This window comes from Patagioenas fasciata, chromosome 4, assembly GCF_037038585.1.
Source record: "Patagioenas fasciata isolate bPatFas1 chromosome 4, bPatFas1.hap1, whole genome shotgun sequence".
Taxonomy (NCBI): Eukaryota; Metazoa; Chordata; class Aves; order Columbiformes; family Columbidae; genus Patagioenas; species Patagioenas fasciata.
The window spans coordinates 19,913,658-19,939,622 of NC_092523.1; the positions used below are offsets into that span (position 1 = coordinate 19,913,658).

A 25,965-nucleotide genomic window follows, 5' to 3' on the forward strand; every position below is an offset into this window, starting at 1 on the left:
TACAGAACAAGTTAATCTAAAGGCTCTGTGAAGTTACTGCTTTAAACTGTAATTAGAAAAGCAAAAGCAGTATCCTTTTTAAAAACCATGAATTCAGACAAATCCTGGAACAAATCTGGGTCCTTTTCATTTATTCTTAAAGAGACTTGTAAGTTTTCAGCACAACTGTATTGAGTATGTTTTAAAGAAGCACAGACAATACCTCATACTGCATTGATCGGCATAGATAACATCAGCATGGAAAAATGAAGGCTCTTCCTCTTTGATGTCAAAGAGCCCTTTAATTGTAAACAGAAATGGTTTCTGGTATTATCTTGCCAATTTGAATGAACTGCAGATATTTACAAAAAATCCTTCTAAACAACTATGCATTTTGCCAACAAATCCAATGCACCCTTCATAAAAGGAGCATACAAGAAACTGAACTGGAATGCCCCCTCCTGGTGCATTAAAAAGATAATGAATTTCCTTACACAGACGGCAATACCTGGTGTTCTCCTGATAAAACCTTTTTGAAAGTTCAGTAATAGCCTCTCAGTGAAAAGGAAAAGCCTAGTTGAATTGACAGATCATACACATTAGCTCAGTAAATTAACATGTCCGTTGACTAACTAGGCAGTGACAGTCCCTTTTAAAGCTTGCACCCATTCCAATTTTTGACAAGCTTATATGTGGGCCTGGTAAATATTTAATACAAAATTAGATTGTATCTTTTAAAAAAACAAAACAAAACAACAACACACAAACCAAACCAACCACCACAAACACAAGTCAAATGCTACAACCAAGTTTTAGTAAGTTTGGAGATAGGAGAGATACAGTTGAAGATACAACCCTAACTTTAATCCGCCAATGTTTCAGCAAGTCTAATTCAATAGTTCGGACTTACTCAAATATGAAAGGCTTATTAGGAAAAAAAAAACACAAACCACCACCACATTTAAACATTTGCATACCATTTACTCCAAATCTGTTACAAAACCCCTTGCAGAAGGAGGTTTTTCTTCTGGAAGGGAAAAAAGCAAAGGTAGAATGAATTTGCCTTGCATTTAAATTATTCCCAAAAAACTCCTCAAGGCCCTGACTGTCACACTGACCACCTGAGATAGGGGATACCAGGCTACTGGAATCAGGAACAGACACAGGATCAGGAGCCACAACTAAGACTCATGACTGCCCACTGCAGCGGCACTCAGACCTCCTTCAGAATTAACCATGGAAGAAAGGCCTAACTTGCAAAAAGCGTGAGGCTTAGGCAAAGATACCGGCTTGAACTAGATCCTAGATCCTCACAAAAATGAAGACTTCTATGGGGTACTATCTGAGAAACAGTTCTCAGTAAAACTGTAGTCAATGAAATTGTCCTTTGGTACACTCCTCCTAAAAAAAAAAAAAAAAAAAAAAAAAAGAAAAAAGGAAACAGACCACAAGAAGAGGAAAGGTTACATGCTAGCTGAAATGCTCATCTATCTGGAGCTGCGAGTGCCACATACACTCAACACATCTATATTTCACAACACCTAGTAATCAACGGTCTACTATGCACTTGAAAGTTTAAAAAAACTACTTGTTTGATGCCATAAAAAATAATTAACAATATATGTACAATACCTATAGGTCAGCTGCAACACTACGGAAACTAGAATCAAGTAGCAGTTAAGCACTCCACAGCAGTGCACTTTTAATACTAATATGGAGTCCCCAACATCCTTCTACACCCTCAACACCAAAAGAAATTCTCCTTAGAAAATCTCCAAAGACAGAAAAGAACCAGCAAAGAGAAAAATATTTCTTTTTATGGATATACTAGTGATCAAGTAGGTAACGAGGTGGTGATTATTTTTCAACAAGGAAAAATAAAGTCACATAAACATCCAAGTGTGAGAGTCAACAATTTGTATTTTGTACCTACACCTCAATAGTTTACAAAAGGAAAGGAATGCACTAACCAGGAAAATAACTTAAATAATATTATCATAACAAATTTAGTCTAATTTAAATGGTATTCCTTCCAAGAAGCACCATCCTGAGCAGGCTGCTTTTTTTTTTTTTTAACAACTAGTAGACAACAGGGAATATTTAGAACACAAATTAGGTGGATTTCAGATACTTAAGTATCAGAACAAAATTCTGAGACACCCAACAGAAACTTCCACTGAAACAAATTTCAGCAAGACCCAAGTCTGTATGGGAACCAATGCTTAGCAGTGTCTTAGAAAACAAAGCAAGAATGGGGTGCACAATTTCCCTCCAATTTATTAGAAACAGTAGTGCAACCATCTGTATTTTCACATAACAGTAAGTAGGATACTTATGCCTCCTAAATCTAACAATTTTTACTCCATCTTAACCCACTTTTCCAAAGAAAGTCGGGCTGATGACTAGGGTCTAAAAAAAAAAAAAAAATAAACCCAAACCCTTGGATGCAGTAATTTTTATTCCTCTCACTGAAGCCGTGTTTCTGTGCAGCTAGAAATGACCCATCAGACCAAAGAGAAACTGAATTTGAAGCCTGTTGACAGAAGGGGGTCTGAATTCTCAGAATGCTGGGACTGCTGCTTCTACTTGATTTAGTGTCTTCTGGATGTGGACAGCAGTGCCTAGTACCCATGTCAAACTCTCAAGAAATTAAAAGCAGATTGTTTTTTTAATTTTCACTTCTCATGGCTGACCAATACAACTACAAGTGAAATAACTGGTTATATTAAACGATTCAAGATAGACACAGAGCAGAACTTCTGCTTCAGCTCCAGGGAAAGAGTAAGAAAACTTCATCTAAGCATGTGTAACTACATATACAAGTACTCAAAAGCCAAAACAGCAGTCCTGAGTCACACACACTCACCCATGAACAGTGTTAAATACTGTAGTAACAGTACACAAAATACATACACACTTTGAAACAAATTACACATCTTACAGTTTCAAAGAAAACTAAAGAGCTATAGGTGCTTTTCAGACATAAAATAAATGTATTTAATGGTTCAGGTTGTGGTCAAAATTAAGTACTCCAAAGCATTTTTAACCCTTCAGTGAGACAAACATATTGAATATCACCTGGAGATATTTCACAGCTAGAACTGCTGGACTGTAACTGTGGTAACAGACCTGGCTGCATTTACTCTTTGTATGACAAGTATTGAATGCTTGTCTCTAGTCAGCAGCATCTTACTCCTTTGCAATAGATAAAACTACCTACAGAAAGCACTAGCTGCAGGCTGGTATATTTAATGTTCAATTGTATTTTTCAGTCTGCCCCTTTGCTATCTCTCATATTGCCCAGTACTGCCGGTATCACTCATGCAAGAACATGTGGAGAAACTGTTTCAGTTAGTACAAGACACAGAGGGTAGAGTTGAATTCCTACCCCCCCCCCCTTACTTGTAAAACTAAATCCTTTTATCTTCTATCACCATAACAGTAGTAAAGTTTCCTTTTTATCCCTCATTGCAGAAAGTGAATATAAAGCCTTCCATACTGCTCAAATGACAGAATGGGAAGGGGGCAAAACGAAGGTCTCCTGAAGAAGACAATTTCTTTAACATGACAAACAATCTGAGAAAATATGATGAAAAGCTATCAATATTTGAAACTAAGAGGGACAGAACTGATACTTTTCCTTTGGCTTATCTTCAAGAGTACCACTTATAGGACGAGTGCTTAAATCCCACCTAACCCCATCATCCTCTTTGATTTGCATTAGTATATACTAACAAGACTGTAAATGCAAGCAGGACTTAGTACTACTAAGTAATACGTAGCAATGCTCTTTTTTTTTTTTTTCTAAAATCTCTCATGTTTGCAAGCCTTATCATAGAAAATCTTCTAGGTATTACTTTTAAAGATGGCCTGTGCCAGTTTAATTTAGAAACATGATGGTTCCTTGGGCTCCATGTCAGAGCACACAGCTAAGAGAGCCTTGGAAATAAGTGAACCACAAACCAATACTTCCCCAGCTGCCTCCAACACTACACCTCCACTGCTTAAGTTTATCATCTCACTACTCCAATACTAAATACTCCCTAGCTCTGCATCAAAAACTAAGGATTTCATCTAAAAGGAGCTTTATAAAATTAAGCACAGAAGAGAGCAATTTTGCTTATCATGCACAGCACTTTTTTTTTAAATCTGTCATTGAAAATAAAGTCTTTATTACCCTATCCAAACTGAATACTCAGTAGAAATTCACTTTCATTTCTTTCCCTGATGGTATTTCTGCAGCAAAACGCGAGATGCTCCTACTGAAAGGATACTATTAGCAAGAATAGAAAAGAATTATAGAAGCAATTGCACATATGGAGTTAGCGCACCATGTCTTTAAGAAGCAAGTTTGTGCTGAACAAATACTGTAAAGATTCTTACATAAAGAAGTTCCACTGAATGGTTGTCAAAAATCCCAAACATAAAAAGAACCCAGGAAGACTAGCACCAATGAAGTTACTGAGTTAAATTGCTCTGGGTATCGAATAACCTGAATTCCCTTCCCCTTTTGCTATGTGCAGGACCCATCTGTACTGCCACAGATGAGACTTGGAATTACATAGATACTCAACAGCAGTGATCAAATGAATGACTGCAAGTTATCCTGAGCCACCGAAGTACATCAAGTGCTCAGATTCATTGTGGCTCACAGGCCAAACAGGTACATGTAAACATCCATACAACTTGCTGGTCAGGCTCCACTCAATCTGAAGAGCTAAGCTGCATCCCATTATCTTTAGAAAAACTGTTTCGACAAAAAGATGATGACTAGTGATGTCATTTTAAGTACATTCAATGAAACAATTTGAGCACTTCACATATATTGGTGATTTTGTAAACAAGGTCTTTGGGAACAGTATTTCAGAAACCCTTTCTTCGGCTGACTTCAGAGCACTCTTCGGATGACTTTACAGCACTTACAAAGAATTTCATGAGGTGAGCAAAACTTCAAGACTGCTCCAGTTAAAACAAAGTCTTTCAAATAGGGGATGACAGTGTTATCTACAGCAGATCAGCTGCCACACTATACACAGTTAGATTTAGCTCCATCTCAGACGAATCAGTCAAGTAGACATAACTGTTAAACCCTGAAGGAAACTAATGCCAAAAAAAAAAAAAGTATAAGGTAATTTTACATTGTATTAAATGAGCAGCACATGGGGAAAAAGTAGTAAATACATAAACGAAAAGGACTTCCCAAACCAGAAGTATTTGGCAGACACCTTAACCTTTCCCCTTCACTTTCAAGTTACTATCACAAATGGGCACCACCAGCCACATCTGGCTTTTATAATATGAATCTCCTAGAAATTTTGTATTTGCTCTTAAAGCTGCAGAGAACTTCATTGATTTCCCTTTCTTCTTGTCCTGGTTTTGTTAAAAACAAGTTTCTCTTTTAGTGAATGTGCCTGTCAGCTAAAGCCTTCATGTTAGCTGCATTTTCCTGGAGAACCCAACACATGTTTTGGTTAAACCTAGCAATGGAATGCAAACTTATTGATAAGCACGGATGGACATCTCGCGAGAGGGGCAACGAGAAAACTGATGTCCGAGAGACTGACCAACGGTGTATAACATTCCATTCACATGAATACTTCATATAAAAGTGGGAGATCACGAGGATCTCGTCCCTTTGCCTTTTCCCTTTTTCCTCATGGCTGACATTAGGAGAGGACCTTGCTGGTCGTCCCTGCGAACTGAGGCCTAGTGAGAGACTGAATCCAGCTCCGGTTGGCTACAGAGTCTAATCCAGGACTTTGGGTGCTGGCTCTGCAGTTGCTGAGACTTACAAGATTGGTTTTGTATATTTTGTATTATTTTCTCTATTCTTATTAGTAGCATTAGTAAAACATCTTTAACTTTTCCAACTCTCTTCCCTCTGTCCTTCTTTCCCTCCCGATCGCCTGTCCTGAGTAGGAAGGGGGGAGAGGGAGGGGCAAAAGGGGGAAGTGGGGGGGGAGAGGAGGTTAACAATACATCTGCCAGGGTTTGATTGTCACCCCACAATCTTAACCCTCGACACTTCTCCCAGGAACAAAAGCAGGCTGCTGTAAGTTAAAAATGAGGAAATAACAGTATAAAGAACTAGCCTTAAAAGCTGCACCATTTCAATAAATGCTCTGAATAAAAATTCAGAGACAAAACTCTATAAAATTATTTACTTAAACCAAAAAGTCATCCATGGAAGAAGTCAGCACTTGACCATAACTGAGAACTGCTCTGTCAACAAGTCAAAACTGAGCTTGCCTCAGCACTATATTCAGGATCTTTTTGACCCGGTCAGTATGAAATAATTAACATTGACATCACCTCAAACGAACGAAGAGCAAAAATAATCTTCCTCCCTTTAGGACCTGAACACAAAATTATCACTACTCTTTCAGTTTATGCTCCCCAGCTCCTCAATACTACATGAGTCTGAAGACACATCCATGTTCGTTGCAGCCCAGTACACATACTTAATCACCCAATCACTACCACTGAGACTAAAACAGTTGTCAATTTGACTTCCATTTTCTCATAAGAAAGTTTCTGCTACTTTCTTTCACAGTTCCAGTGCCTAACCAGTCTCACTGTGATGGGAAAAAGTGTACCTTTAAAATAAATCCTCATTTACAAAACATTCTACCAAAACCTCAAAAGTATTTTACAACTCTTCTACATCAAACATCAGTTTTTACCAACATCACATTCTAAACCTTTCTGGAACAATGACACCAGAACTTCAGAGCAGTATCTTCCAGTGTATTTAATCAAGAACAACAGTGTTGATCTGTACTTCAAATCTCCAGATGCAGCCTATTTTATTCCTCCTAAATATGTAACTATGCATTTGGCTTTATGAAGAAAAGGGTATTGTGGTGCCAGAAAACATATTTTGCATTCTTAAGTGCCTAGGTTGCTAACATACATAGACAGATCTACACAGTTTCTGTGGCATTATTTCTGCCTACCCACCACAAATTTAATCTCTACAGATTTTACACCTACTCTCAGATTACTGATCTTAATGGAGTGCAAAATCTAATACTGTTTTAGCAGAACTCCAGTAGACAATAAACCAGCTTACCTCTAAGATCTGCAGGTGAGACAGTCTCAAGACATTTGAAGTTTAACAAACATGTATCTACACAACTAGACTACCAAATTTGTAATCTCAATGACTGAGAACAAGTTTAGACAAAAGCTACTGTGTAAGAAATACATTTTGACTGAAATTTGATTATACTTTTACCTTGTAAACAGAATTCCTTGTCAGTTTCCAATGTTGCCTGTGACTGACAACAGACAACCTGGCTCAGAGTGATCCAGGTTATCTCAGGTTACACATTTTTTTTTAACATTGGCATGAAACATGAACATTATTTCAATCTTCTGGAATCCCCTAATATACTAAGGTAGTTTTGTTTGTTCTTAAAAATCAACAGATCGGCTCTCCTCCTTACAGAGACCATGAGATGTAAGTCCTGTTTCAAAATGTTTATTCCTAATAAATCTGGAATTTAAGAATCCTCTTTCATTACTAATGAACTAAAAAACAGTTCATGCAACATAATGATATACTTTTGCTCCTTTCAGAATTCAGGAAGGAAGTTTTTATTGAACATTTATTTCTGCACCATTAACAATTTTATCTTCATCCAGTAACAGGCTTATACAATTAAGACTCCTTTGGTTTCCAACTGTATTTAATTTTTTAGTTTTGGGCCTAACAACAAGGAATCTTCCCTAGTATCTCTAGGGTCCATAATCAACTTTATGTTTTAACCATTCTGTACTAATTAACTGCTTATTTATCTTATTGCCCATATAAAATTACTTCAAATTCAGAGGGAAGCGAAGGCAGTAGCAGAGGGCAGATTCTCATTAGGTCAGTGCTTAGACCACTCCTCAGCTGAAGCACTTAATACAGTTCACACTTGCATGGTTTCATTTAAAACATCCTCCTTCTATGTAACTTCATTTGGCTTTGTAAATGCGTATTTCTGACACGAAAAATCAAACTATCCTGCACCCCGTTTATACTGTTTTCCAGAATCCAAAAGAACTACAAAGCATTTCTGCCCAGCAAAAAGCAAAAGCAAGACTCGAGCTACTAAGTGTATTCCTGCATCTGGGCAGGAATAACCCCAGGTTCCAGTATAGGTTGGGAAATTACATCTTAGAGAGTAGTGTAGGGGAAAGGGACCTGGGGGTCCTGGTGGACAACAGCATGACCATGAGCCAGCACTGTGCCCTTGTGGCCAGGAAGGCCAATGGCATCCTCGGGTGTATTACAAGAGGGGTGGTTAGTAGATAGAGGTTTTCCTTCCTCTCTACTGTGCCCTGGTGAGACCCCATCTGGAATATTGTGTCCAGTTCTGGGCCCCTCAGTTCAAGAAGGACAGGGAACTGCTGGAGAGGGTCCAGCGCAGGGCAACAAAGATGATTAAGGGAGTGGAGCATCTCCCTTATGAAGAAAGGCTGAGGGAGTTGGGTCTCTTTAGTTTGGAGAAGAGGAGACTGAGGGGTGACCTTATTAATATTTATAAATATATAAAGGGTGAGTGTCACAAGGATGGAGCCAGGCTCTTCTCAGTGGCAACCAATGATAGGACAACGGGTAATGGGATCAAGCTGGAATACAAGAGGTTCCACTTAAATTTGAGAAGAAACTTCTTCTCAGTGAGGGTGACAGAACACTGGAATAGGCTGCCCAGGGGGGTTGTGGAGTCTCCTTCCCTGGAGACATTCAAGACTCGCCTGGACACGTTCCTGTGCGACCTCACCTATGCATTCCTGCTCCAGCAGGGGGATTGGACTAGATGATGTTTTGAGGTCCCTTCCAATCCCAAACATACTGTGATACTGTGAAGTGTACTGAACCCGAACCACACAGTGGTACCTAGACTACAGTTCCCAGTTCCTGAGATTACAGTAGGTCCTATCATTTTACATTTAACAGTAGGACACACATACATTGTACCATGAGGCTCAAAGATTGGCCTAAACAGAAGCCTCAAAGCATTACAAATCAAAATGGATAAAACACTGCAAAGCTTCTCTACAGAAGCTAAACCAGATTTCAACTTCATGCTAACAATACAGCTAAAACCAGACTAGCTCCAGGCACAGCCACTCCAGTGTCCCTGAACAGTACCATCTGTGGATATGTGGACTGGAGAACTTTAGACAACAAAGAGAGGATGGTGACTTACCAATGCAAGTTTTAAGTGATTCAGTAAGGCAATACAGGGATAGTGTTAGATACATTTATGCATGATATTTATACACAGGAATATGTGTTACATGCATGATTTTATCAAAAATGTTTATAATACATTATGTGTCCTGTAAATTAACCCAGTGGAAATAAAAAAAAACTCGTTCATGCAAAAGAACGGAGTACCTCCATAGTGCTGGCTGATACTAGACCAGTTGGGCCTACAGCCATTTACCAAACATGAGTGGTGTTCAGAGTTGGTAACATCTGAAGGCAGTTGCCTGCCTGTCTGCCTTCAGCCCAATTGTTGTAACAAACCATTTAGAGCAATACATAGCAACTGCTGGAGAGGAGCAGGGGATTGGACTAGATGATCTTTTGAGGTCCCTTCCAATCCCAAACATACTGTGATACTGTGATACTGTGATAGAGCAAAGACATCATCTACAATTGGTAATTAGAAGGGCAAGTATTTGTTCTTCATGCATACTAGTGAGAAAAAGTCTGCTCAAATGGCTGGACAGCAGTATTCCTTTCTGTTGCTAATGGCTCATTTACCCACATTTACCTGCCAGACTACTCTGAAATAGAACTTCTAACTAAAACCAAACAAGTTGGTTTCAAAGCCACAATTGTTAAAGCATTTTTCCCCTACCTGTGCTTAAACTCTGCAGCAATACTCCAAACAAAGAAGGACAAATGCAAAGGCCAGAGTATCTGCTTTTACAGGGGCAGTCATTGTTTAGGTTTCCTAAGGGAACAGACAACCTGCCAGAAGATATTTTAATCAAATGCCTTTTAAAACTCACCTAAGAGCCCATGTACCTTTAGCATCACAAGTTATCTGTACCATTCCCCCACACCCCACTTTGCATAGTTAAGACTGTGTATGCTTAGATTAAAAACACTGAATTGTTCCACATCCTTTGAAGGATATTTCTTCAAGAGGAGTGACTACAAGAAGAATGAGTCACAAAAACATTTTTTGCTAGCTGCAGCTCTCCTCCTACTAAAAATACTATTTGAGGTTGATCCAGTCAAGTAAACTTTCACAATGCTTATGGGTGTTTTTACCTCTTCTCCATCTCAGTCTACTAATAGCAACACTCAAAAGAGCTTCAAAGCAACATATTAGGACTAAAAAAACCAACGTCCCAGTTTATTTCAAGCAAAGGATTTAAGGTTTCCAGAAAATCCTTGTTTCCTGATGTAGTTTAGCTTAAGTATCTTTGTACAATCCTCTTTTGCAAGGCACTGAGCCCATTTCAGGGATGTAACTCCCAGTATTGTGGTACAGAAAGACTCAAACCTATTCATAAAAACAAAACCCAAACATTTTATTTTAACTACTACTGACAGTTAAGTAGCAGAACCGAAGTGTTATTCTTCAGGTAAGTTGTACAACACACATCCAGAAGTGCACAGAACTACATTTTCAGTCAAATCATGGAAGCTGCCAGGTACCCAGAACTTTTCAGTTCACATCAGTACAAACCTAGGGTTCATCCTCTAGGTTTCTATTTTAGAAGTATATGAGTAATATGAGAATTTTCATTTTAGAGAAGGCTTGCATAGCATATGCATATTACAGATACATACAATGATTAAGGACCTGAAGTGTATGGCAGGTAGAAAACCCAAGGTCACTCAAATGATAAACTGAAATGTTTAATTTAATTTTCTAGTTTACATCAGCCACTTAGAACATATGTTCCATATGGAACAATGGATTTGAAAAGTATATAGTACCTCTTGTCCAGTAAGAAAGAGTAGGAGATCTCCTTCCTCCTCTTCACACATGTGAATTTGGATCACTGTTCGAATGGCAGCCTCAAGGTAGTCCCTTTCTGGTTCTGGTGTATAGAATATCTCCACAGGATGGGTGCGACCCGGGATAGTTAGAAGAGGACAATTATCAAAATAGATCTGAAACTTGCCAGCATCTAAAGTAGCACTCATTACTATAACCTGTAGATTTGAAGGACACAAAAAAGATATTAATCCTAAGGTTAACAAGAATTTGTGAAACAACATGCACACAATACGTAAACTCAACAGTTGACTGTGATTTAAGCAGCTTTTATCACCTGAATACAGCACCCTTGTTATGAAGGTCCAAAAATATTCCTCGTCAAACACAGGAACGGTTAGGCTACAATTATGTTGTTTCTAGTATTTTCCTCAATACAAACTGCATTAAGAATTTACTATGGTTATCTTTCCAATGCAGATTATCATCAGATCTAAAAACAGTTGATCTGCTTTAGTTGATTATAAAAATCAGCTAATGGTAAGCACACAGATATCTTATTTGGTATGCCTGCAACTAGAAAGGAGATGCTGTTGGGCTTCATCATTACTGACCTTCAAATCAGATCTTTGTCTTACAACCTCCTTCAGAACTCCCATCAAAATATCAGTAGCCAGTGTTCTCTCATGGGCCTCATCAAGAATTATAACACCATAGCGCTCCAGCAAAGGATCATTCATTGCTTCACGAAGTAACATACCATCAGTCATATACCTGAATACAAACAAAACCAATTTAAACACAAATTTTACTTAGTAAGCCTGATAAAGAATCCTCTTCCGTATCATTCACTAGGTTGTTTGAATGAAACTTTTTATCAACATTTTTTATTAGAAACATCACTAAACTATTTTCAACAAGGTAACAAGCTCAATTTGTAGTTTTAAACAGAAATTACTGCAGAGTGTAAGTAAAATCTGGGAGTAGGAGAGGAAGCTCAAAATAAAAAAAAAAAGGAAGGGGAAACAAGATTTCGCAACATTTTTCACTAGTTTGTAGGCTATTCCTGGCAGACTTCCAGGTCTATAATCAAGAGACAGGAAAAGAAAGACACAACACCCCTCTGAAATCCTAGAAATCTTATTCCTGCAGTTGTTTCTCCCCTTTTCTGCTTCCAGATCATCTGTTCACTTTTTGCTTTGCCATCTTAGTTAATTCATTTTTACATATTAACTTCATTCCCAGTCTTCAACTACTTGTATGAGCACAAGCAAAGACATCATAAAGCACTATTCCTTGAACCACACTATGTGGAATCCTTTTTACCTGAGCAATCTGAATGTCATCTGTAAGTGACACAGCACAGGAATCTAGAAGAACTGACAACTAAAACACTATGGATTATGTGTGCCATAGTCAGGTGTAAGACAGTTTTAAAACTCTGTGGCAGTTCTCCTTACTGAAGTAAGCTACCAGACTTCAATACGAGTAGGAAGATAGCACAAAGGTCAGCTGAACACATAACATGAAAAAGTGAATTCAGAAGGGTTTTATTCTTAATAGCACCTTAATAAAAATATGTCCTCAGATCAGCCCTCTTATGGATCACCTAAAATTAGTTTCCTTACTGTGTAGCGATTTCTTCAGGAGGAATGAGGCATTTTCAATTCCACTCAAGCCCCACACTCCCACCTCTCTTCTCCACTCAAGACACATAAAGGGCCTGTCCACAGAGTCATTCCCTTCCACACTACTCCTTTTGTAACTTTGCTCATAGCCTTTACTACCCTGTGATTCTTTCCACCTCCAAGCAGGTTGTTATACCTTTACCTGACAATTACCATACTTACTTCAAAATGGTTTTTGCGCTACTGCAGTCTTCAAATCGAATAGAGTAACCAACCTCCTGGCCCAGCATGACATCCATCTCATCAGCAACCCGCTGTGCCACACTCATTGCAGCTACTCTCCTAGGCTGGGTACATGCTACTCCCCTCTTTGGTCCAGGTAAGGAGCGCATGTAGTCAACACACCATTGAGGGATCTGTCAAGAATAAAATTCAGTTTTAAATACACTTCAAATGGCCAGATGTAACCTGTAACCTTTGTATTGTATCAAATAAAGTTAGTTATAATTCCACTGAGATGCCAACTGCATGTGCAAAAATATCCAAAGCATGACTGTAGACTAGTTAATATATTATTAATACATTAAGCAAAAAAGAAACATTTTAGTGATAAAAAAAAAAATCGTGGCTAGGAATCACAACAAATAAAATGAATAATTGGCTATGTTCATTTTGTTGATTATTGCTCTTTTGAAATGTCATCAAACAGATATGAAACCCCTATGTTTTCCTTCCTATGTTAGCACTCATTTTGTCAGTCAGCCGTTTTCTGCTCCTGTTTGGAATCTGGAAACAGTGAGAATCACCCAAAATAAGCAGCTCTATTCAGAAGAACTTCTAAGGTCATTAACAATTTGACGAAGGTAGAATATTCTTAACACGTTCTCAGCATGACATTTTATGAGAAGACATTTCCAGACGCAACTAGCTCCAAGACTGCAGATCAAATAAAATCCACTCCTCCTTGGTAATTGGTTTTCAAAGTATTCTTAAAAGATCATGTTTACAGAGTGAGAAGGAAAAGAGAGGAAAACAAACACCTCCCCCCATTTATACACTGCACCAATGTGAAATAACAGGAAAAACACTAATTTAAACCAGGAAAATTTTTCTTCTCGAATACCACATTTCCACAGCAAAATGGACATAACTGCACACTGAAACACATCTACAGACAGAATAGTGTAGACTGTGATGATTATTTTTTTTAAAATGGAGAACATACTTCCATTATAAATTTAAGATGGAAAAAAAAAAAAAAAAAAAGCAAAGACTCAAAATATGACAGGAGACTAAAAGACTGCTGAGAAGAACAGAACTCAAACTTCTGGAAACCCTATTGAATACTAAAAACAATTGTTCTTGAACAATGACAGCCTGAACCTGAAACCTGAGGCTGTAGCACACACACACTCCCCTGAAGTGCAATGTAAAGAAAGGAATTTGCTTCCCAGGTCACTAATAAAACCTCTAAGTATACTAGGCAAAACTTCTGGACTTCAAACAGAGCAAATCCTGAAATAAACTTTAAAACAACAGGTCTGTTAGGCCACAGTAGCATGAAGTAAAAATAATTTAGAAGTGGTTTTCCAGTAAATAGCAAAATCAACAGCATTGGCATCAAATGAAAGAAAAGGGCTACACAGACTTCAATGTATTAGGCTGATTTAAATGACCACCTGAATACTTTTCATGTCCAGCTTTAAATGAAATACAAACACACTAGGAAAAAGGACTCTGCCATACTACATTTTCTACTTCAGTCATGACTGGGAATACACTGAAAACTTATTGGTTGGTGTAAAACCTAAATTAACTCCAATGACACACAAAACCTACAAATCACAAAAAAAACCTTGAGTTTCCTTAGGAAAAAAAAAAAAAAAAAGACATTTTATCAACATTGAAGCATGAAAAAACGCCTAAGTTAGCACCCCCTTAACCACAAGTAATCCCTCAATGAAGAGAGACTTTCAAATATAACCCCTATAAACAGGAGGAGGCAGGGACTACACAGAGTGGCCTTTCAATGCACTGAGGGCTGTTAAAGCCTACTTCAAAGTCAAAAGAAAGTCATATTTTTAAAGGGATGCAGAGTATGAGACAGAAGAGTGCTATCCTGGCTTCTCTGAGCTGCTTTAATTTATTGAAAACTTTCTCCATTAAAAGTTATACGGTAGAATTCTCAGAATTTTCATCAGTTGAAAAGGTGTCAGACTTTTATCAAAATCAATTCTCTTCTGGACTGCAAGGACGGCAGAATATCAAGCTATACTCAGAATCACCTTGCTTCTAACTTCATCTGCCAAGAAAACTTGCTGACAAAGTGCCATTCTTTATGTTATGTCAACAAACATCCAACCCTTTATAGTTAAGGCTCTCATGCAAAAGCAGATGCTACTCTAATAATCCATCTACAGAAGAAATTTGAATTATCATACTAGCACAATATATGATACCATATTTTAAAGGGAGTACACGTTGCAATTATAGCTAGTACTTAACCTCTTTCTAAAAGAAATTTAGTATACCCATTCCAGCACTGAGCATATTCTGAGAGCATTTAAAGAAAACAGTTAACTTAGAAGGTTAAGTTTAAATTACAAATCAAGCCATTGCAAATACTGAAGAGTTGAAAATGTATTGTTTTGGCTTCCGACAATACTTCTTCAGTGCTCTGGGTCTTCTAAAAGTGTATGTGGAACACAACTTTCAGAAAAGTTATGTCCTGTTGTTTCCATCATCACAGCCAAGCATTCCCAAACCTGGGTGCTCTACAAGACTAAAGGGAAAACATGCACATAATAACAGAGAAGGAACTTGAAAGGCAGCAGCTCACTCTCAAAAAGATTTACTACTATGTAGCTTTCTACTATCGCCAAGAAAGGGAAGATAAAAATTTCAGAAGAACAATTCATTATATATTTCAAATAATGCCAACTTCATACCAATAAAAGCAAGAATACATAACTCATGTACATCTTCAGTTTGAGCATTACAGGGTCTATTAACTACTGATAAATAGTTACGTTGCTCTGATCAATTAACGTAAGGAGAAGAAAAACAACCACTCCTCAGCTGATTCTAAGACAGCACTTGATCACAAAAAGGATGTGACACTAGCACATGTAAAACAAGGTTTACATTAAGTGCCAGCAGGATCATTTTCAGTTATATGTTCCTACAGAGACACTCTCAATTGTTTCAAAACATACCTGCAGTCTCAAAGTAGGAGAATTCAGAGGAAGCAGTGAAGCTTCCAAGTCAGCTTATGTGCTTTTGATAGCTTAAAACCCCATTTTTAGGAAAGATGCCTTAGGTTTCTTAAGTCCTTCTAGCCAATAAGGAGTAAAGTAGTAACACAGTGCAAGAAAAGCTTTATGCCTGGGGAATGACATGACAGTAAGATATTTGAACTTTAAGCCACAGATACGAAGAATACACATCCTTTAGGTCCTCAGCTTCTCAGATCACACAGCAAGAAATCTTGTTTTCATATAAATAAGTACCAAATGTTTTTTACATGAACGTTCAGAATACTGTATCTTCTAAGTAACTACATAATCAAACTTCTCTGAAGAATTCTATAAAATCCTGGTCTCATCTTATACATGTTAAAAAAAAACCAACCACAATATAGATAATGCAACAAGGTACCTTCTACACAAGACACTAGATCCTAAAACATGCAGCAAGGGCATATAACTTCAAATATTTCAGGTACAGCTACAAAAAGTATATAATGTACTACTATGTCCTTCACATTTTATCAACATCCAAATTTTATTTTATGGCTAAAAATTTATTTCTGTAAGACTTACTGTAAGGTAACTATAACCCATTTATAAAGAACAAAATATCCTTCAGTTTTTATTTTCTGACTCAACAGAAGGAATTTATCAGGTTACAGAACAAAGAACTTTTTTACATGACTTTTCCACACAGATTTTAAACAGCAAAACAGAGGATAGGTTCAAGTTTTCAACAAGTCTGTCCTGCTATAAGTACACAGAGGTGTTCCTTAGATCTTCCCTGTTTACTGGTCCCCAAAATGCTTTTTAAGGGTTAAAGAGCCTCTGCAGATCTGTTACCACTATTTTTAGCTCTGAAGAAGATTTTTAAAGCCATGAACCCACAAAATAATGTGATTCTAACTGCAGCATGGCAAGCTACATGAACTCTGACAAGTTTCAGTACCAACATGTCCTGGTTTTGGCTGAGATAATTTTCTTCACAGTAGCCAGTATGGGCCTATGTTTTTGATTTGTGCTGAAAAGTGTTGATAATATAGGTATGTTTTGGTTATTGCTGAGCAGGGCTTACACAGTTAAGGCCTTTTCTGCTTCTCACACCACCCCACCAGCAAGTAGGCTGGGGGTGCACAAGGAGTTCAGATGGGACACAGCTGGGACAGTTGACCTCAGCAGACCACCGGCATGTTTGACACCATATGATGTCCTGCTCAGCAATAAGTTTGTAGCAGGAGGAAGGGGGAAGACATTCACAGTGATGGTGCTTGTCTTCCCAAGTTAACTGTTGTGTGCGATGGAGCCCTTTCCTGGAGATGGCTGAACACCTGCCTGCCAATAGTAAACAGTGAATATGTTCTTTGCTTTGCTTGTACGAGCAGCTTTTGCTTTACTTAAACTACCTTTATCTCAACCCATGAGTTCTCACATTTCTCATTCTCTTCCTCCATCCCACAGGGTGGGGGTGGAATGAGCAAGTGGCTGTGTGTGGTGCTTAGCTGCCTGCCTGGTTAAACCACAACAAGGAAACACAGGTCACTTTTCTCGACTATCACCAAAATACATAATCCAATCACATCAAGTCAGAATTGTATCTGACATTTCAATCCCCTTTAAATTCATATTTCTAGCATTAAGTTTCACAGAACACTAACAAGTCCATATTTCTGTAATTTTCGCCTACTTTCCAGCTGCTACCTACAGAAACAGCTAAATAAACTACAGTAGTAAATTTGGAACCATCTCCTCAGCTTGCAGATCAGTACATTTCTGTCTAGCCATTAAAATACCTTACATTCCTTTACCAAAAGGACCACTACCAGTCATAAAGCACAACAGAAATAGGGGCCAGAGAACAGGACTGCATTGTGAAAGATGCTGAAAGATTCTTCTAGCTTTCATATTCGTTAAGCAAATAAAACATCCAAATTAGTTTTGCTCACAATTTGTGAGGTGTTCTTACACAATGAATTATAAGAAACCAAAGGAAGTTTCAACCCCACACACACCTAGCAAAACTTTTGACCTTCAAAAAAACTACAGTATCATATAGGTAAGAACTCACCTGTGTTGTTTTACCAGACCCGGTCTCTCCAACCAGCACAAATGACTGATGCCTGATCAAAATATCTGTAAATCTTTCTTTATATTCCCAGACAGGAAGCTGTAGCCTTTTTTTCAGGATGTCATAGTATCGTGGTGTATGCGGTAGATTTGTGAAAGGGTTAATACTGTGTGGAATCATTGCTTGTTTTATAGTTGGCAACCCAGCAGCTGCATAATATGTAGAGTTAGATGTAGATCGCAAATCTTTTTCCTTGTCCCTTTCTCTGTCACGATCTCTATCTCTGTCACGATCCCTGTCGCGATCTTTAGAACGGTCATCACGGTCCCTGTCCCGGTCACGATCTTTCCTAAAAAGAGTTAAGAGACAGCAGAAAATTAGATACTTGAACACTTAAATGCAGAGTAGGAAATTAAATACAAAGCAATCTTAAAGATATTCAGTACAAAGTGGCTATGAACTCAATCTTTTAAAAAGCCTTCCAAACAGCTACCTGGAAGGGTAAGCAAAAAGTAACAATATACAATTGATACTGAACGTTAAACATAGTCACACGCATACATAAGCACTGCCAGTTCCTCTCACTACAGAGAAGACTGAAGAAAGCCATCACACGAAGAGACCACTGTCTTAACCTTCTGTACTTTATAATAAAGAATTGACAGTACATTCCAGACTTCTCTCACAATTCCTCCTATCTCTACTTGCTGCTGCTGCAGAAAAATAACACTAGTTTTTTTGCCTATCTAGCAAGGGAATTATGGTAACCCACAAAAGCTAACTCAAGATGATAGTGAGCCCTGAAAAGTTTGATTTTCACATCCACAATTACTCTGTAGCTTTTTTGTTGTTGTTGTTGTTCGAAGTCTTCCATACAATTCTGACTTAATCAACTGATATACAGGTTGTTAAGTCTGAAACTTAGACTTAAAACTAGCCACTACAGTTTGCAAATCCATAGAATCATTTAAGTTGGAAAATACCCTTAAGATAATCAAGTCCAACCATTAGCTTAACACTACCAAGCTGTACCGTCTTCTCCAGTATCATCTCCTACCACACACTTAAAACAGCCAGCATTTACATATGCCCATTTGTTCCAGATATTAAATAATAATTAAAAAAAGTTAATTGCTCTTTCAAAATAAAAACAGTATTATTGTCATCACAGTTATCCACTCAAATTTCAGTCTCTGGCCTCAGTCTTAGTTTCTGATTTTGAAAATCCATTTACTTGCTGTTGTACCTAACCTCACTCTCCCTACAAACAATCAAATGTTTGCAAAGTCCTCAGTTTGACTCAAAGAACTACAGCTACATGCTTTCAATAAAAATCCCAAACTTACCCTAATTCAGCACTTTGAAATAAGCCCTGCTTTAAAAAAAAATACCCCATCACAATTTAAATTAGCGTAAGTCAAAACCCTGCAGAACTGAGGATATTCTCAGCTTCAGTTTCTTTTGTGCATTATAAGTGGAATCCCATCAAAAAAGGCAAAACAAGCTAAGGTAACACCAGCTTTACAGCAAGTGTACAAATAAAAATATTTACGAATAGTCATTAACGGAAAACAAAACCTCCCCCTCCTCTTCTTTTGCAGCACTCAGACATGCCTGAACAGAAGAATAGAGAGTATTTCTAAAGAAAACTTGGTCAATACTCCTCTACACAGCTTTTTTTTTTTTAATATGAAACTGGCACTCAAATGTAACTGATGAAATAATAAGCAAATTCCTACCTACAGGGAATCCAGACTACATTAATACTGATTTTATAAATTTTAATTCAAAATGTGCTGCAAATCAGAAACAACCACCACTCCTGTTCTTGTATAAATGAGTGCAATCTATGCAGGCCGTATTTTTTTCCTTTCAATACTTCAACATATCATGGCATCAGAGGTTGTCACAATACTTTTTTTAAGACTTCTTTTAACACAGACTCATTGAAAATAAAGATTACAAAGCATGTTGTTTACTGTCACTACCTAACTCACTTCTGTGTAGATTTTCCTAAAGCTTTGGACTGTTTAAAAATTAAGGTCATTTTAGATTACTTGTTTGAATCTACGATACCATCATAGCTTGAACATTAATTCTAAGATGGTCAAATACTGTACAAGCTAGCAGTCTCTTCTCTCTGTAAAATGGCAGAAAATACTGTAGAACCCAACAGGTTCAAATTCTCTGCTATGGAAACATTATCTCTGTTGCAAACTGAAGGAACTACCACTTAATGGAAGAAGAGTCTAATAGCAGGTATCAGACAGGAATGAAGTTTTAGACTTATTGTGCTATCCACAATCAAATTCTGCAGGTATGAGCATAAACAAGTGCATGGCCAGACAGTAACATTGTTAATGAAATAAAGGTATAAAAACAATTTAAGAATGGTTAAAGCCAGGGTAAAATGCAACAACCTGGTAACAGCACACACTTAACTGAAGTGTGAAGACACACTACTAATGAGGTTTTTATGGTCCAGTTTTGGAGGGTGTTTTTGTGTGCACATGCTTCTGAAGGATTTTCATTCTTCACTGGTATCCAGTCAAAGCATAAAAAAAACCCACAAAGCGAACTATTCCATAACCATTTACTTAAACAGTATGATGTCAGAAGAGGCCCTGTAGAGGGATCCAGACAAACTGGAGAACTGAGCAACCATCAACCACACATGCCAGATTTTGCACCTGTGACACAGCAACCCTGGCTGTACATACAGACTGGGGGATGAGATGCTGGAAAACAGCTCTGCAGAGAGGGATCTGAGGGTTCTGGTTGACAGCAAGTCGAACATGAGCCAGCAGCGTGTCCTGGCAGCCAAGAGGACCAACTGTTTTCTGGGTGCATCAAGCACAGCATTGCCAGCCAGGCGAGGGAGGTGACTGTCCCGCTCTGCTCTGCACTGGTGTGGCCTCACCTGGAGCACTGTGTGCAGTTCTGGGCACCACAGGATAAAAAGGATATAAAGGAGAGTGTCCAGAGGAGAGCCACAAAGTTGGTGAAGGGTTTGGAGATGAAGCTGTAGGAGGAGCAGCTAAAGTCACTTGGCTTGTTCAGCCTGAAGAAGAGAAGACTAACAAGAGACCTCCTCACAGTCTACAGCTTCCTCACAATTGAAGGAGGAGGGGCAGGCGCCAAACACTTCTCTTTAGGGACCAGTGACAGAACCCAAGGGAACGGCAGGAAGATGTGCCAGTGGAGGTTTAGTTTGGACACCAGGAAAAGGTTCTTCACCCAGAGGGTGGTGGAGCACTGGAACAGTCTCCCCAGGGAGGTGTCATGCCCCCAAGTTTGACAGTGTTCACAAAGCAACTGGACAACACCCTCAGACACATGGTATGAACTGTGGGGTTGTCATATGCAGGGATAGGAGTTGGACTTGATCCTTGTGGGTCCCTTCCAACTTAGGACATTCTATGATTCTAAGGTTCTACATCGCAGACAGAGGGTATCTTTAGGCATGCTTCAGCCTCACACAAACCAGCACTACCACACTGCTGCTAGCCCTTCCTGTGTGTTAGCATAAGCATTTCAACAGCCCGTGAGGCACAAGCCCTCCCTAGACATCCTCCACAAAGGTTAGAACTAACTCAGATCAGTTCTCTCATCTAGTCTGCCAAATGCAGCACAAGGGAGAAGGCAGCACTGTCTTCTTCCATGTTGGTAGCAATTTGTGTGGGCTTAAAACATAGATAAAAATACCACATCAAGAACAAGACAGTGGATTAAATGGACTAAAAATACAATCCAGAATCTAAAGTCTTGTTAATCCCCCATTTCTCAGTTTCTTCATTGAACTCTTACAGCTGTTTAATCATACAAATAAGAAAACAAACCTATCAAGCTCTATTTACATTTCAGAAGTAAAAAACTACTTACAGGTTAATCAACAGAGTTATGTCTCTTGTTTAAAAAAAAAAAAAAAGAAAGAAGTGTGGGGCAACCAGATCTCAGCATCAAAAAAAACCAACATATGCCCTCAAACACACTCTTTAATACTTACCATTTTATAGAAGCACCTTCCCCCCCAAAACGTTCCCCAGTCTCCCATTATAACTCAACATTAGCAGACACATCAAAACTCCTTTGGTCAACAAGAGAAAAGAGGAGTAACAATTATGCTGCCATATAAATTTACTAAACTTTCTAAAAATGCAACTTGGCAGTTCTTCATTTATGAACTGTCACATTTAAGTTACTTTTCATTATTGCAGAGATCGATCTCAAACCCAGAAATAAACAACAAAAGAATTTTAATTTAATCACATCTGAATTCCATTGCAGCCTCCATAATCAGAGGGGGTTGGGTTTTTTAGCTTTGTTTTTCAAGTGAAGTAGTCTGGTCTGCTATCTGCCTTCATTTCCCTGTGTCCACACATATATAACACATACAGACATGGATACAAAAGAAATGCTGTAGCAGTCATTAAATCATTTCTATATGCTTTTCATCCTCTGAAAATAGAGACAAAGGGCACAAGGTAAAACCACTGATCATGGCAGTGAAAGTCTAAGTACATCTAACAGAACATCAGTGTTTTCTCTTATTACTAGACATGGCAAGAGTTGATGCAAAAAAGCCATTGCTGCTAATGGAGTATTTCTGTTCTATACATAAAAAAAACCAAAGCACAATTAGTCTGAGTGATACATCCTACTAACTGTGATGTTAGACAGCAACAACTGAAGTTAAGTATGCTTGGAAAAAAATTTAAATAGTGTGTATGCAATTCACACAAACACTGCAACCAAAAACCTTCCACAGAATTCCCGTTTTTTTAAAAAAAGTTTTTTTACTTCATAGATGATACTTCAAGACTGGAAGAAAACAGATGCCTTGCCAGTGCGTAAGGTCAAACCAACAATTATAAGCCTGTTGGTCTGGCATCATTGCCATGTAGAGCAACACAAACCACTACAGGCCTCAATTCAAAAGGAACTAAAAAAAATACAGGGTAACCTGATAAGACTTCCATACTTAATCAGGTGGTTCCACCTGAATGCAAGATAAACTACTAGTCTGCATGCAAAGTAGTAACCATTCATGGAGCTAATTCAGCTTAATCCAGCTCCCAAAGCAACTAAATTGCATAAAGCCACTCTTGGTACAGGGGAGACATGTACACACATGCAATTAACAAGAATCTCTCTGTGCATCTTCCTTACAGCCTTCCATAAACTGTAAAACCGAACTAAATAAATCAAGACAATGTAACATTAGCACAGCTTGTGCTACATGAATTAAGATTTCAAGTAACGGTAGAGATACTATAAGCATAATCATTGACTGTGATTGACTTGTTCTCCAGCCTATACCTTTCAATGGTTTTATTGGCAGAGGACAAGACAAAGGGGCACAAGACCAGCACTTGTATAGTTCTTGTGCGCCATAAAGGTCAAAGGCTTCTGGTTAAAAAAGTTTTACCTGAGAACTTACAACAGTATATACCAAGTGGTAAGGTTAAGAGCTCAAGATGACAGTAGGTTATCAGTAAAAACAACGCCAAATAATAAAACCATACCAAAACTACAAAACGCACCAACATACAAACAAGGAAATACTGACCTGTAATTATCTTTGCAACCAACCATAATGGTCATACCACATTTAAATAATGCCCAGTTTTGGCATAACCATTTGAAAACTTTACAGAAACACCTACATACAAAAAAGCTGCATATATACAACTTTTCCGTACACAGAGAAGAGCTATTTTAACTTCCAGCAAACCACGCTAAAACATCTTAAAGGAGATAAAAAGTTCAATACATTGATCTAAAAAAATAACATTATGGTGATGCTACATACAGGAAACAACTGTTCAATAATAATAATAATCTTTTGTTTTTAGCAGAGAAAAATGCATCAAACTCTAGGGGCTAAAACCTGAACTATATAAGCCCACCTTTTAAGAAAAAAAAAAAAAAAAGACACATTTTGCAAAGACTGTTTATCAGTCAACACTGTTACAGCAAACTCAGTCACTGCAAGCTTCCAGACCAAGATTAAACATTTTTTCTTCGATAAACACTCTAGACTAAAACAATGCTGTTGGACTTTAAATATTGATTAATACACGGAAGTCTTTCATGTTGCATCAAGAAGGACAGACTAAGATAAACACGGTATTTGTGTTCTCTTTAGACTTCAGAAATTTCCTTGAAAGAGCCCCCCCTCCCCAATTAGCAGGTAAAGAGATTATGCAGAGAAGGCTCCAAAACAGCTGTATATAAAAGGACAGCACCATTGTATCGCCTATACTCCTGCAATTTCATTAACCTTGATAACAATCTGCTAAAGCTTGTGCAGTACAGTCCCAAAACTTTAACCTTTGCAAGACTACGAACAAATATCATCCCGCCCCTGGCCCCTACCCCAAAACCCACCCCACCATCGATTCTTAAAGTCAGGCATATGCTTCTACATGCTACGAAAGATATTAACAGAGAAATAGCGTTTCTATCAGGCTAGCCACTAATTATACAGGCGGAACGAACCCCATGCTGACCTCTAGGATCACACTGCCAAACCTCTCAAGTCAGAGAGGGGAAGAAGAAAGAAAAGGAGGTGGGGGGGAAGGAAGGAGAAAAAGAGAGAGATAAAGAACGAAAAGCATGGCAGACAAAGCGGGGTGGGGGGAGTGGGCCGAGCAGTGCGCCGCCCCCGGCTCCGCCGCGCCGGGAGCCCAGCCCAGTCCGCCCAAGCGGCGAGGCCGGCGGCTCCCTCCCCCCTCCCGCTTTCCCCACCATCCGCCGCCTCCGTCCCCATCGACGGGCCCGGGCCCCCGCCCAGGGCCGGTCCTAGGCCCAGGCCTAGCGCTGCAGGAGCCGCGGGGCTGCCGGGCCTGCCCAGCCGCCAAGGCGCCGCTGGGGCTTAACCGCGCGGCTCCCGCCGCTGCAACCCTCTCCTTTTCCCCGCACGGCGGCCACCCCGCGGGGCTTCAGCCACTCGCGGGGCGGCCAGAGCCGGGATGGGGCGCGGATTGCGCGGGGGCCGCCGCGATCCCCCACCCGCCGCAGGCAGCGCTGCCGGACCGGGCCAGGCTGGGCCGCGCCGCCCCTTACCCGTCGGTGCTGCGTTTCTTGCTGGAGCTGTAATCGTCCCCCAGGTCTAGACGGTGGCGCTTGGACATGGCGGCAGCCGGAGGGGCGAGCAGCCGCTCGATGCGGTCGGTCGGTCGGTCGGTCTGTGTGTCTGTCTGCGGGCCGGGCCTGGGTGCGGCGGGGCGCGCGCTGCGCTCCTCGAGCTGCGGCAGCGGCGCCGCGAGGCCAGGCACACACACTAAAATGGCGGCCGGAAGGAAGCGCCGGGGCTGCGCGAGACGCTGGCGCGCGCGAGGCGAGGTTGCGGGGGGAGGTGGAGTGGAGAAAGAGGGCGGAGTGTGCTCGCGCGCGCGGGCGGCCGGGCGGGCCCGCCTGGGAAAGGCCTCTACCGGCGCGCGCCCAACGGCCGGCACAGCCCCGCGCGCTCCAACGGCAGCGGCGCCTCCGCTGTGGTGGGGGCGGGGACGAGCTGAGCTGAGCTGAGCTGAGCTGGGCTGGGCTGGGACCTGAGAGCTGAGCTGAGCTGAGCTGAGCTGAGCTGAGCTGAGCTGAGCTGAGCTGAGCTGAGCTGAGCTGGGACCTGCCCTGACCGGGCCTGGCCGCTAACGGTGGTGCCCGACACCAAAAGCACCTTCCTGCTGCCCTTCCTGTTCACCCGGGCACGCGTGCGCTGGAACAGGAGGCTACACGGGGGAGTTTGAACCGGGATAACTGTCTTGGCAGACCCCTGGTTTGGGCCGGCACAGACCTGCTTGGGCACGTTCGCCTTGCGTGCCGGGAAGGGCAGTCTCACAGGTCATCTGTAGCAGCAGAAATACTAGAAAACCACGGACATCAAAGCTGTGTGCTGTAAAAGCACGTACAGGCTCCAACTACTCAGATGTCAACAGTGAGCATTCATGGCAGCATATTTCACATAGAAAAAAATTAACTGTCTTTCAAAGACCCAGAAACACACCAGTTTTTCCCACTTGTAGTTTGTCTCACAGAATCACAGAATGTTAGGGATTGGAAGGTACCTTGAAAGATCATCTAGTCCAAAA

At 39.9% G+C, this 25,965-nt stretch overlaps 1 protein-coding gene across 1 annotated transcript in view; it reads right to left on the reverse strand.

Annotated features, from left to right (window-relative positions):
• The window catches only part of DHX15 (DEAH-box helicase 15), a 47,685-nt gene extending 22,502 nt beyond the window's left edge, over positions 1 to 25,183 (reverse strand). Inside the window, exons 1-5 of the mRNA XM_065837501.2 lie at positions 24,944 to 25,183; positions 17,876 to 18,224; positions 12,785 to 12,978; positions 11,549 to 11,708; positions 10,934 to 11,152 (exon numbers count right to left, since the gene is read on the reverse strand). Of these exons, the coding sequence (XP_065693573.1) occupies positions 10,934 to 11,152; positions 11,549 to 11,708; positions 12,785 to 12,978; positions 17,876 to 18,224; positions 24,944 to 25,011 (990 nt within the window). The 5' untranslated portion in view covers positions 25,012 to 25,183. The remainder of the gene's footprint in view (positions 1 to 10,933; positions 11,153 to 11,548; positions 11,709 to 12,784; positions 12,979 to 17,875; positions 18,225 to 24,943) is intronic.
• Positions 25,184 to 25,965: the final 782 nt, after the last annotated feature.